This window comes from Aulonocara stuartgranti (genome assembly GCF_965226115.1).
Source record: "Aulonocara stuartgranti genome assembly, chromosome: 7".
Taxonomy (NCBI): domain Eukaryota; kingdom Metazoa; phylum Chordata; class Actinopteri; order Cichliformes; family Cichlidae; genus Aulonocara; species Aulonocara stuartgranti.
Genome location: NC_138945.1, coordinates 60,680,024 through 60,693,195, shown reverse-complemented (window position 1 = coordinate 60,693,195; position 13,172 = coordinate 60,680,024). Strand labels below are relative to the sequence as shown.

Sequence of the window (13,172 nt, the reverse complement as noted above, 5' to 3'; positions counted from 1 at the left end):
AGAGCCATGTGACATTTCACCTACTTAGAAGTACATCTCTGCTATGGCACCAATAAAAAAATAAATAAAACACTGTAATACCAGTTTTATATTTGACACCGATGAGAATGGTTAAAATGGTAAATGGTAAATGGCCTGTATTTATGTAGCGCCTTACTAGTCCCTAAGGACCCCAAAGCGCTTTACATATCCAGTCATCCACCCATTCACACACACATTCACACACTGGTGATGGCAAGGTGGTGATGGTTAGTAGGACTTGAAGGTGTTAATCAAGGCAAGAAAGGTATTGCATTGTATATACTGCATTATTTTAATGTAAACAAATCAAACATTCAACATAGCGGGGTAAACTGGTCTTACATTTTAGGAAATATGAACACTGGACAACATAAGGACTGGGAAGTGATCTAGAAGTACTTGGGCTATTGCAAACTACATTCAGCCCAAAAGAACCTGCACACAACATATGTGTGCAAAGATGCTAACCATAGCATTAGAAATGAAGATAAAAGGTAGCTTCATAGCGAGTGAAGATGGGTAGAGGAGGGAAAGCTTTGAGGGAGAGTGTTTGGAGGTCCATGCTAACAATAGTGTTGTGCTCAACACTTGGCATCATCAGGATCTGATCACCAGCCACTGTCCCCTGACCTGCAAATGCCACTTTCTCAGCGCTGTAAACCTGGGGGGGAAAAAAGAGCATTATCAACAATTTAAATGGAGTGAAAAATTACTTTGAATGAATATGTTATTTAGGCATCCAGATAATCCAGTGCTCTTCTAATATGAGTGTGGGTTTGTTGATTGTTTACCGGCCCCCATTTCTGTGACTCCGCACAGAACGAGGTTACCACATTCTCTGAGTTGTTGCCACCAATCACAAGCAGCCTGTCCGTGGCCCCCAGGAAGTAAAGTGTAGGGAGATCTACGCTGGCTCTGGTAAGGGTGGGAAGCAGTTCAGACCATACATCTAATAGAGAAAGAAAGAATTCAAAAGAACCATTTATGAATCAGTGTACAGCTTGTAAATGTAAATCTAGAGCCGGTGAACTATACCGAAGGCATTTTCCAGACAGCAGCACACATAAGAGTGAGCTTTCTGTGCTGGAAATAAAACCAGGTTTCTTTTGCTGAGCTTGGTTGCTTTTTTCCAGATGTATGCACCTTTCTTTGTGTTGTACTGCAGTAACAACTTCTCTCCAGTCCTCTGGATGCTCCCCAGCACATAGATACACTGTCCAAGGGTCGTAGCAAGAGGAACATCATGGGACAAAGACATGGTGAACTGGAAGTCAGTGAGTGGCAATGAGGACACAAACCTGAGGCAGAGATTATACCAATAACTAAAGGAAGCTTTTTTTTTTGGAAGAGAAAGAATTAGAAAGCATCAAGTGCTGCAGAAAGCTGTTAGCTGTTTTGAACTAACAAAGAGGAAACAAACCTCCACTTATCTTTCCATGGGTCATAGCACTCTACAGCTGTGTAGAGAGCTGTGCTGGAGTCTGGAGTTACTAGAGAGTCCAAGTACCAGCCTCCCACTGCGTAAATACAGCCTTCACAGGCCACTGCACTGAAGTGCCTTCTGTGCTGTGGATATGACAGATGGCGACACTTTTCATTAGTGTTATATAAACGATGGAAAAAGACAAGGCAAGAGGAATTCGCTGGGGCTAAGACAAACAGGCAGACTGGCCACCTGCTTGAGACTCAAACTGGGAGACTGCTTACTTTTATCAGAGGAGATGTGGTGACCCACGTATGAGTAAAGGGATTGTATCGAAAGGAAGCCATGCTGAACTCCCAGCCTCTCTTCATACGCTCCCTGTAACCTCCTATGACATACAAGTAGTTGTAAAGCACCACTGTTGTAATACACCACTTATCAGCCCGAAAGGGAAGCTCTGTAAGTGGACACCAATCTCCACTGTCCTCTGATCCATGCAGGGTGAATATGTGTCGTGCATGTTCTGTTTCTGGATCCTTCCAAGAACTCAGGTTCTCTTTCCGTAGGGTGCAGAGGTGTCGGTCTCCTCGAGTCCTCAAGTGGACAGCTTCTTCCCTCTCCTCTTCATTCAGGCACCTGAGGTATAAATCGATTTTAGTGAAAGACAAACATTTAAAATTGGGGAATTGAAACTTTGCTTACCTGATGATGTCTGGGAGCTCCAGCAGGTTTCTACTCAAGTAAGTCAGTACTGTCATCTTCAGTTCCACACAAAAGATCTCATGAGCAAGACTCAGGTATGACAAACAGTTAGATGGGCTGAGCTCATCTGTCAGGACTGACAGGCACTTTGAGAGGAAGGCATCTGCTAGAAGATAGTTGCTTACCTCCAGAGACAGAAAGAGAAATATAAGAAATCATGATGTCACTCCTAGGAATTTGAATTACTAGCCAAGGAGGTTTATATATGAAGCTGTACCTTTATATGTGCTCCCAACTCATTTTGGGGAACTTTGAAATTATTATTGAAGGAAAACTCAAGCAGATTGCGGAAGATGGAAGAGGACACGTGATCCATGTGGATGAGGCTCTCAGAGGTCTCTCTCATGCTGGACTGGGACAAAGCTCGGAAGTACTCACTGCACTCTGAAAGTCTTTGTAGGTTCACCTTTGAAATAAATTATTAAACCAAGTTTTTTAAACGGCCTTTTGTTAACCAGTATGACTGGAAATCTCACACGTTGCTTAATACTCACAAGAAAGGCATGTGGGCTGGTTTGGACTGTAACCTTGGTTTCATCACCATCTCCAAGGAGATATGTGCGGAGCGCTTCATTAGTCTTCCATTCCTCTGAGTCTGTTTGGCATAATGCTCTGTCTGTGACAGCTGAGGACGCTATCCAGTTGTTGACTATTGGAAAAGCATCCAAAATCCTTCTAAGAATGCATTTCAGCCAAAAGCTTACCCACTCAAAAAGTATCATAACGTATTGCCTGAGATTATTCATCTGAATGACAGAGCGCTGTCTGGATCAAAGTTGCACCTCACTGTAATTCAGAAATGAAATGCAGGTCCTCCATATAAGGTAAGCCAGGCCCGCTGAAGAATTCCAACAACCTCTGCACAATGGAAAAATAGAAGCATTTTAGTCCATGTGCTGTCAGCTGCTCTCCATTTCCCTGCCTCAGCTCTCACAGTCACGTGACCTTTAACGACGTAAACACCAAAACGTCAGGGTCCGATTTCGTACTGCTTGGCGCTCTAATAAGCACGGCGAATAAAATGCTAGAAAACGTTTCTTGCCCTGCAGCAGACCAGGTGGACTCAGAAGGGTCTCTTAATCTTAGAGCAGTGCAAGTCTTTCTGCCTGATCTATTCTTGGATCACAGAGGTGGGATAGTGTTCAGTCTGAACATCATCGGTCACTCAAATTACTTTGTGGTTAGCTTACCTTCACATCTCTGTAAAACTTATCTAGACATGAAATAAAGCTTTAGCAGCTGAAAGATGTAAGACGAGCTTTTAAGCACATGTGTTTATTCGCATTTAAACTGAATTTGTTTAACAGAATAAAATTACAGAAAAGATGTTCCTTAAAAACAAAAACAGTCACAGGTAGTTAATGAGTAAACTTTCAAGTTTCGTCTTTGTGTAAAACATTGTTTTGGAAACTTTGATGTCAAATTGATGTACATTTATTCAAATATAGAACAAAGTCAAAATAAATAAAAGCATGTCAAAAAAAGCACTTCACATTCAAATGGGCTACAGTAATTGACTGTAACACGTTTTTATTATTGGTGAAACGTGCACAAATATTCCAATTTTTTAAAATATTTTCTAAAAGATTGGTATATTTGGTAAGAATGTCACATATTTGAAGCAGCAGGTATAGAAGCAATTTTAAAGAAGTGGAAACAAAACCGTCAAATGGGCAGGTAGTTAGTGCAGCAGAAATGCACTGTAATAACAGTTATCTTAATTAGTGACAAGGACAAAAAAAAGACTGACATAAATGCTGTAAGCCATTTTTCATACATGAACTCTGCATGTTGCTTTAAGTTGCAAAATGCTGATGCAGTACATAAGAGAGCCTGTTTCAGATGTGTTCTCATTATGGGAAAAGCTTTGTGCAAGTAAGGAGAGGGTGCTGTCTGGATAAAGCATGCAGGAGTTGCTATACACCACTACCACTTGCGCAATTCTCACATCTGTGCAATAGGACACAAAGTAAACTTTCTGCTTTGAATGTCCAAAACAGATCAGCGCTCCAGTTCATGTGTGAAAACAGCTTTACACTTTCTAATAGTTAAACTGACAGTATTTTTTTCTACAGTGATGAAAATTTATGCAAACTGTATATTTTTAAAAAAGTCCTTACATAATAATTTGCTAAATGTAGGCAAGTTTGTAATGTAACAGTTAAAGAATAACTGGTGTGGAATATTTTTAAATTGTTTAAGGAAAAGGTTATGAAGCATGGAGTGATTAGGTAATAAGGGTCTCAGTTATTCCCTCACTGAATAGTCAGAATCAGCCCTTTACGATGAAAACTATGCACCCTATGAACATCACAAGGGTGAGGTAGATCTTTTACACAAATGCATCCCATGATAAAAGTGTCTAATAATGGTCCAAGGAAGTGAAGTGCATCTAACAAGTGTTTATATGAAAGAAAACCAGTTGTGAATCAACTGTGGCCCCCAAAATGATGACAACATTTCACAATAAGGGTATTCATGAGTAAAATAGAATGCCTGAGGTGCAGAGGCTCTTTTTTGTCATTTCAGCTTAAGCAGACAGGCATAGTTCCAACACAATGTAGGGGGCAAGCTTGAAGAATGATAACGACAAACAAATGAGACAGTACATTTTGATTAACAAGCTGGATCTCAGCTGAAGAGCTTCTTTTGCTTGAAGTAGGCATCAAAACGACACTGGGCGTAGTCCTGCAAGACAATGTGGTTTATTACAAAAAATATAAATGTGTGACTTGCGCTACACTAAAAGAGAATAATAACAACAGTAATAAGAATCAAACACTCCTTACCATGTATCCAAACTCAATCTTGGATATCTTAGCTTGTATGATGGACCAGACCCCCCAGAGGAAGTGTGATGCTAATGCATATCTACAATTAAAAAAAAAACAAACAAACAGAAAATCCAGTGATCTGTTGATCTGCTGTAACTTGTTCTAATTGATCGTCAGCACTGCTGTAAAATCTATTTAAGGCTGTTTTACCTGTTTGCTTCAATTATTAAATCTTCTTCAATTTGTGTCTGGTCCACAGCAACGTTAGTGTCTTTGTGCTGTTCTGCCAAATAACTTCTAATAAAAAGAAGCTGAAATTTAAAAAAAAAAGTTACAAGTTAGTGAGTGTGGCTAAACTTCCAGCTGTTTCTGATTTAACTGATTTGATTTGACTGCATGTGCAGCATTTGATCTCGCTATTAAACATAAAAATGTATGAAGTTTCACCATTAGATGGCACTGCATAACCAGTCTATCCCATCAAGGGAGATGACTTCAAAGTTTTGGTTTGAACATCAGCCCAGTTTTATTTTTCCAAGGAAAGATTAGTAGAAAATTTTCTAACTAGCTTTATATCAAAACAATAAATAAGGAATCAGATCCTAAATGTACTGAAGAGAAAGAAAAACAAATATAGTGAAGCTGTGCGAGTATTAAATCAAGACAAAACACAGCACAATATTTGTGTCATTAATTGAATGCATCTATTAAAAGTGAATCCAGGACTTACTGTCAAAAATCAACCAGTGTGCGTATACATATCTCCAAGTAAATGTTTCAAATCCAAGTTTTCTGCACGGTTTTCCTTGACAGTACATCAACTTACCTTCTATATTATTACAACTTCTATATTCATAATTACAATGCAGCATGTCAGGAGTAACTAATTTAAGCAGTGTTAAAAATGCAGCTCAATTTGAATACTCTTTATTTGGCGCTAGTGTTTTTTCGGACTGACCTGCTGCTCTCTGGTTGGATAGTTCTCTGGTGTGGCTTTGTAGAAAGGCCACTCATTGTAGGTGTAGTCGTACATCCACTCACAGAAATGGTTGCCAAAGTCAAAACCCCTACAAAAAGGAACACATTGTGTTATTTACCTTCACGTACAGGTGGCACAATTATTTGATTGCTAAATCAAGACAACATTCCCCTTACACATTACCTGTAGTTGTAACTGCTGTATTCAAAGTCTATGAGCATGAGTTTTTCCGCTGAGGAATGCTTTCCGTCTTCCAGCATGAGGATGTTGCCTGCAGCAACAAAACAAGAAGTGAGGCTTTAGCTTAACAAAATGAAGTAGTAGCATTTACTACCAGACTGGTCTTCCAATATTACATTTCTTTTGACATTATAAAAAACTTTAATGTGAAATAACTTATAGTTTGAATCATAATTAAATGATAAATCTTCATTGTATAATGCAAAAAAAAAAAAAAAAGAATCCAAATGTCCTTTTTGCCCTTAATTCTAATACTGAAAACATTAAAGCATACATTGATAATTTACAGTAAATTGTGCCTTTAGCATCTTGGCACAAGCTTTTTTTGTTGGCTTTGCAAAGACTGTCCTAAAGAGATGAACTGAAATTTTCACAGTTTGGTGTAGAAGAACTCAACTGGTCTGCACAGAGTGCCGATGTCACACCTTTAAGATGACATGGAACAGTTTTTGTGAAGCAAGTTTATCAGCTGTCAGCTTATGTGTATCAAACCCTGAAAATGCTTTTATAGCTGCAGAGCTATGACTATAGCTGAACATGAGCTGTCCCTATTAAAAACTACAACCCAGCTTGCTCTTGACTTATATAATGCACAGCTTTCGTAAGAATTGTGACAGTGAAACCAGAGGGTGGGATCTATCGGACCACACCAGAGGCGTAATGATAGGCGGAGCTATGACTGGATGGATGGATGGAAGATTTTACCTTCTTGGACGTCATTGTGGCAAAACACCACTGGTGAGGGAGTTGCTGCGAGCAAAGCACTGTTGTGGAGACATGGGGCAAGAAAAACCAAGTAGGTGATGAAAGAAAAAGAGAGAAACTTGAACACACAAATCTTAGTGATGGATATGCAGCTAGTGCATTTTATGCAATATAACACTACAATTTAGAACTTCCATGAGAAAAGTGTAGACATCCTAATCTACCAGAATTAAACTTAAGCAATAGCACACAATAAGTGAATAAACTGTGTCAATATTGCACCGTAAGATAAACTGAACTAATCAACAGTTATTACAGGTCCACTCTTATTTGTTGACAGCATGGATAGAGCACTGTACAAAAGTCAGGGGTTACTAATACTACGATTTAGCACAATTATTTCTGCTATTCAGCCAGGATATGTAAAGATATTAAATGTGATAAACACTAAGCCATTCAAACCAAGTAAAAATTTACAAATCAATACTCTTGTACAAAAGCGAAAACTCCAAAATAACGTCAGTGACAACAGCAGTCGATTATATAACTGACACTTTGATCACTAGTAATTCCTGACCATAGAGAGAAGGCCAAACTGCCTAGAACAAGCTAAGATAACAGTACCCTGCAGTCACATACGCAACATGCTGTGACAGATACGCTTTCAACTCAGATAAATCTGAAGGCTCAAGTTCCTTGCAGCAGACAGCAACTACATATGTGAAGCCAGTACATATAAACAAGACAATAAACACTGGTCTGATTCTCTAGCTGTTCTAAGGTCAGACTACCCAGACAACTCAGCAAGTGAACTTGTGGAAGCACTGGGACAAAGGTCACCTATCAGATGGAAGAATGAATTCCAAAGATTACATTTATGTAAGTAACGTAAGCAGAGCTACAATCCTTCCAGCTTTGAATAATGCAGCAAACCTTTTCACATAAAGACTCATTTTAGTGTAGGGCTGTACGATATGACCAAAATCTCATATCCCGATATAAGAATTCTATCGTTCCAATAACGATATAAATCACAAAAATGTAACATTTTCTGTAAATTCTGTGAATCTCGGGCAGCTCGACTTGCAGGAAGTGTTTCCAGCTGCGCATGTAGCTGGAGTCGAGTGTTTTAACCGATGCATGAAACTATACATTTTTAGACATAAGTTGTAACGGCCGCCGTTTTCTTTGTGAGTATTTATTACACGGCGTGCTGCGGGGAAAAGCCTGTTCTAACGTTTGAGTCTAAGGTTTATTTTTTCGCACCTGACGGCTCTTTTTTACTTCTCATCTGTAAACACTCTGCATCTTTCACGTGATTCAGGTTTTTTTTGAAAAGTCTCAACAGGATCTTGAGCTTTATTGTGAAAGGTTTATGTGGAAAATAAACAAGTGGACACACGATGCTGTTACCTTCGTTGTTGCTAACGACAACGCATGAAAACAGGCGCTTGTCTGTCCGTAGTGTGGTTATATTAAATATAAGAGAAAGAGAGAACTTTAAGAAATTAATATAGCCACTACAGTGACCGTCAAAACGATGAAAAAATATTGCCGTAAAGAGTTTATTTTGCGACACCACGAAACAAACAATAGCGTAAAATGAAACGATAGACGTTTTTATATCATCATCCGATATATATCGTTATATCGAACAGCCCTATTTTAGGGGTAACCTTACTTGTCTGGTGGTGAGGATACATGACAGTTTTCTAAATGTCTCTAACAACACTGACAATCATTGATTTATACAATGACCTAAAACTTTATTGATTTAACAAAACTCATTTTCAAAGTCTTGATGTTGGCATGGTTACCTTATGGCCTCACCAGCAAACAGAAAGTCAGCACAAACTGTTTAGCTGCTAAATCTCTCTCCAATGCGTGACTCATACCCACTTTGTGAAGTTTTTGTTTGCGTTCCTGTATGAAAATTCGAGCATGTAATATGAGACGGCTCTGATAAGAGATCTAGCAGTTGGCTAGAGCAATGCAAATTACATCATTGTTCACATAAACATATTAAAGCAGGAGCTTTGTACTGTTTGTACTCTCTTCCTGACACTAGTGTGAGAGTCAGGAGGGGACTCACTGATTTGTCTTCTTCTCAATCTAAAGCTTTGTTTAAACTGTGTCCAAAAAGACAGTATACAGAATCTAGAGCCTGCGTTCCAACTCACCGGAGGCTTCTCAGTTCAGCAGGAAGGTCCAGTTTCATCAGCTTGTTGTACTTCTTCACATGTGCCTCACGAACAAAACTAATATTCATCACTTGTTCCATGTATCTAAAAACACCACAGACAGAGTATCTTTAACTGTGACTAAGTTACAGTTTGAGCAGTAGAGAGATAACATTCACATGTACTTACTTATCGATGGTCCCAAACAGCCACTTAGGCTTTTTGTTAAAGGGCATAACCATGTTATGGAAACGGGCCAGCTTCGTGGCAATCTCAGCGGAGATGGCTGGGTCCGAAAGCTGACTGGTGCGCATGCGAGTATTCTTGGAAAACAGAAACACAGCAAAATCTCTTATCACATGGTTTAAAAGACAAACAAAACAAACTGATGGGAATGACTCCAGCAGAAAGCAGCATAAACTCACTGTGTGTATGAATATACTGTGTGTAAACACTGGGGTACATCATACCGGAAGGTACTGTTCCAAGCGTCCCTGGGGGAAGATGCCATAAAGTTTTGGGCCTAAAGCTCGTTCAGCCAGGATGGCAAACATCACACTCTCTAGTACCAAAGAGTCCACTCCCTATACCACAGAGACACATGTGATGGAAGACACACTTACATGAGAATTAATGGCATTTATAGCATATACTGACATCAATAAAGGGGTGCAATCTTCTCTTTAAAATACCCGAATGATACTCTCAGCCACAGACATTAGATGCAACTTCTTGACATACGCGACAGACTAACCTGTAAGATGGCACCATAAACCCTGAGGAGCACCTGGCGAGGTTCGTCTTCCACACATTGCACGTGGTCGGGCAAACTACACAGGTACAGCAGATTACTCAGTCCACCGCTGCAAACAAAAACAACAGTGTTATAACAGCTAGGCCAAGCTAGAAATATCTCTCTCTAATCGAGATTGGAAACCATAAAAAATGTAAGCCAAAAGACAAGGCCACTCAAAGATACTCTTAAGGGTAAATCGATGATTGTTGGGTGCAAATTTACGATGAAATCACTGTATGACTCGTTTTAAGTAGGCGTCTTTTTATTATATCTTAAGCCTTAAAAACAGTAAACAGCACAAGCTTCTTTAGATCAGCCGGAGAGACTCCCTACTGTAGTTGGTTGGTGTTGGCACATGACCCTTCAAATTTGGACTGTTTCAGTCAGTGTAAACCTCTCACACTGAGAATAGTCTTAATTTTTAAATAAAATCACATGAAAAGATGACCCAGGTTCATTTTCCTTTTGTTTCTTCTTCACTCACGATGAGCTTACACACCACTCCACATAGTTAAGTTACTGTGTCTAAAGTCCCATCTTTACCACCAACGGGTCGCAGCAAATGGCTGCTGGAGGTTTCTTCCTCTTAAAAGGGAGGTTTTCCTTCCCACTGTTGCCAAGTGCTTGCTCAAAGGGGATCGTTCTGATTATTGGGGTTTCTTCAGTATTATTGTAGTGTCTTGACCTTACAATATAAAGCACCTTGAGCCTGTATAAAAAAAAACTGAAGTGAATTACAGTAATGTTGATAATTTGGAGGTCAAGACTGTTGGATGAACGTAGAAAACACTGGGTATGCTATCATTTTGAACCTGCAAACCAGTGTGGGAGGAAAACAAACAAACAAATGTCAGCTCAGAATAAGCCCACAGCTGACCTGCCACTTTTCCAACACTCACAGCGTCATAAGTTGTCTGACAGCGAGATAAGTAAACACTAAGGAGAGGTGGGTGTCCCTGCAGCTGACCCAACGTAGCAGAAACCATCAAGGATCTTGGATCTTATCGTCGCTTTACTTGAAACCATGAACACAAACATACTGGTTCCTACAGATTAGTATGTTTTAAAAAACGACTAATAATAATACCCTATCATTTAAATGAAGACATTATTGTGTTTTATTATCCACCGTACTGCTATAACTTTTAAGAATTTTACCTGACAATGCTGATTTGAAAATCAGCATCTTCAATGGTCTTCCACGACCCCGACAGAAAGTCTCGGCACCAATTTATGGCCCTATCCCTGGTGTCCCGGTCGACCTCTTCGCTTCTCCCATCCCGGAAGGACTCTGCCTCCGAGTCGTCATCACAGTTGGCCCCTAATAGCGGACTATGAGTCCTTAGGTGTCTCTGGTTTAGAACAAGCGTGCTCTCCACTTGCTTCTTCACAACCGGAGTATCTGTTTCTTCTGTAGTGACTGTGGCAATGCTGGTGCTGTAATTCTCCGGCCCTGAACTATTTTCTTTGCCTAAACCCGCTTCGCCGCAACTGCTTGCTACACTTCGGCTGGGCTGCATGTTGAATTTCCGGGCGGACAGTGAAGGAATAGCAGGGTGAAATGTCGGTCTGAGGCGACAGGAGGGGCTCGCTGACACACGCAGTCCGCCTGTAAAGCTGCTTAACCGGAAGAGCCGACCATAACTGGATATTATGAACCGCATGGGAGGCGGCTGACAGCGTAACCGTAATATATTCAGATTGCTGTAAACTCATTACGCAGACAACGTACCAGTGGATTGATGAGCCGAGATGAAGAATTCGACGTCCAATCAAAATTCGAGAGCGAGTTCACACACAAATCTCATTGGTCGTTGCTGGCAGTAGCTTCCTACGTCACGTTCGCTGAAGGTTTCTGGGAAATGAAGTTTTTATTTGTAATTGACTGTGGCGCATATCTTTGAATTCATTGAGTGCAATGAATAATATGATTTCAGAGTGTATTCGCTGATATTATTTGGCAGGAATGTGGGAGAAAAAGGTCTAGTTACTCTTTGCTTGCGTCTTATTCAACATAAAACTGAGTTTTAAAACTTTTTCAAGTGTGGGTTGTTTTCAATTGCCCACAGTAGTACGATGAAGCTTATTCTTTCTTGCAATCCCTTAAAATGAATATACTCTGTCTATTGTGAGCAGGTAAGTTAAAGAGCCGGTATCTAACTTTTCATTTAGTTGAAAGCAAAATTTTTATTTGCAGACGCCCAAACAGAAAGGGCTATGCATTATTACTCTTACCTTATAATTAAAGTAGGAACATTTATGTTTACACTTTCTTAATTTTACTTGAAGTACTTTATATTGATTACACTAAAATGAGGAGGCTATTCTAACTAACTGACTATGCCACTGTTTATTTGTTTGTTGGATTTGAGAAAAACACATTTTAACAGAGGTGCAGTGGGAGTTTGTGTTTTCTCTTTGCCAGTGAATTAGCCAAGTGCATAGAAATGAACACTTTCAGTGTCACTGAAAATCATTCATAGAAGCCATGTAATCGTACAGCAAGCATTAGGACATCTACTAAACTGAACAACTTTTTGTTGTTCCTTTATATCCTTCACTGTTAGACTTTTCATCGCCACTTTACGGTAACATACTGGCGTCACTGTTGCCAGCGTCATACCGTGACGCCGTGTTACGGTAGCTTACTGTTCTGCAGGATGATACCGTTTTTTGCTGGTGTGGTATAATACTCTTGGACAAATTATGGTAACGCACCGTAGCCTTTTTTACGGTATCTCACTGGCGCCAGTGAGATACCGTTATGTCGTTATGTCGTAAATTACGTCAACAAAGTAACATCATACTGTGATTAAAAAATTGGTATACTACCGTTTATTCCCGGTATGTCACTGTAAGCCCACTGCAAGGTAATAAACTGCAATATATTAACCAGTAACTTACCGTCATCACGCATCATCAGTACCAAAAATATTCATCTTTGCTAGAGGATACTGTGTCCCAACAGGTGGTCATACTGTTTAACAGGTCGTAATTTTACCGTAATTTCAGTTAACAGTAACATACTGTAAGAGACTGGAGGGTTCCAAAAAAATTGGATAGATAGATAGATAGATAGATAGATAGATAGATAGATAGATAGATAGATAGATAGATAGATAGATAGATAGATACACACACACAAATATATAATTTATGTGCTTTACACCACTTTATTTATTATCACTGATTTTTCCCTGCTGAAATACACATTTCCAAAATCAAAAACTGAAAAGAACTGGAAACATTTTCATTGAGGAAGCACTTGTTTTTATTAAACCATGTAATACAT

At 39.5% G+C, this 13,172-nt stretch overlaps 2 protein-coding genes across 2 annotated transcripts; both read right to left on the bottom strand.

The window, feature by feature from the left end:
* Positions 1-294: 294 nt before the first annotated feature.
* LOC309709793 (kelch repeat and BTB domain-containing protein 11) lies at positions 295-3,117 on the bottom strand. The gene is made up of 8 exons (XM_082538620.1): positions 2,701-3,117; positions 2,424-2,612; positions 2,147-2,331; positions 1,729-2,080; positions 1,442-1,587; positions 1,165-1,319; positions 813-970; positions 295-682 (listed from the first exon to the last, which is right to left on the bottom strand). Exons 1-8 carry the CDS (start codon positions 2,950-2,952, stop codon positions 497-499), a joined length of 1,623 nt encoding a protein of 540 aa, XP_082394746.1. The 5' UTR covers positions 2,953-3,117; the 3' UTR covers positions 295-496.
* A 577-nt stretch (positions 3,118-3,694) lies between these two features.
* chkb (choline kinase beta) lies at positions 3,695-11,657 on the bottom strand. Its single transcript, XM_082541388.1, has 11 exons — positions 11,039-11,657; positions 9,839-9,947; positions 9,555-9,668; positions 9,274-9,407; positions 9,085-9,189; positions 6,905-6,963; positions 6,143-6,230; positions 5,939-6,047; positions 5,191-5,291; positions 4,996-5,077; positions 3,695-4,894 (listed from the first exon to the last, which is right to left on the bottom strand). The coding sequence occupies exons 1-11, from the start codon at positions 11,542-11,544 to the stop codon at positions 4,838-4,840; spliced, it is 1,464 nt and encodes a 487-aa protein (XP_082397514.1). The 5' UTR covers positions 11,545-11,657; the 3' UTR covers positions 3,695-4,837.
* Positions 11,658-13,172: the final 1,515 nt, after the last annotated feature.

Bases quoted from the DNA above. Each gene is read 5' to 3' on its own strand.
- LOC309709793 (XM_082538620.1), bottom strand. From the start codon at position 2,952: ATGAATAATCTCAGGCAATACGTTATGATACTTTTTGAGTGGGTAAGC. The intron at 2,332-2,423 runs GTACAGCTTCAT...CTGTCTCTGGAG, and splicing joins AGTTGGGAGCACATATAAAG to GTAAGCAACTATCTTCTAGC. The intron at 683-812 runs GTAAACAATCAA...TTTCCCCCCCAG, and splicing joins AGTCACAGAAATGGGGGCCG to GTTTACAGCGCTGAGAAAGT.
- chkb (XM_082541388.1), bottom strand. From the start codon at position 11,544: ATGCGGTTCATAATATCCAGTTATGGTCGGCTCTTCCGGTTAAGCAGC. The intron at 9,190-9,273 runs GTAAGTACATGT...TGGTGTTTTTAG, and splicing joins CTGTTTGGGACCATCGATAA to ATACATGGAACAAGTGATGA. The intron at 5,292-5,938 runs GTCAGTCCGAAA...TTTAAATTTCAG, and splicing joins ATCCAACCAGAGAGCAGCAG to CTTCTTTTTATTAGAAGTTA.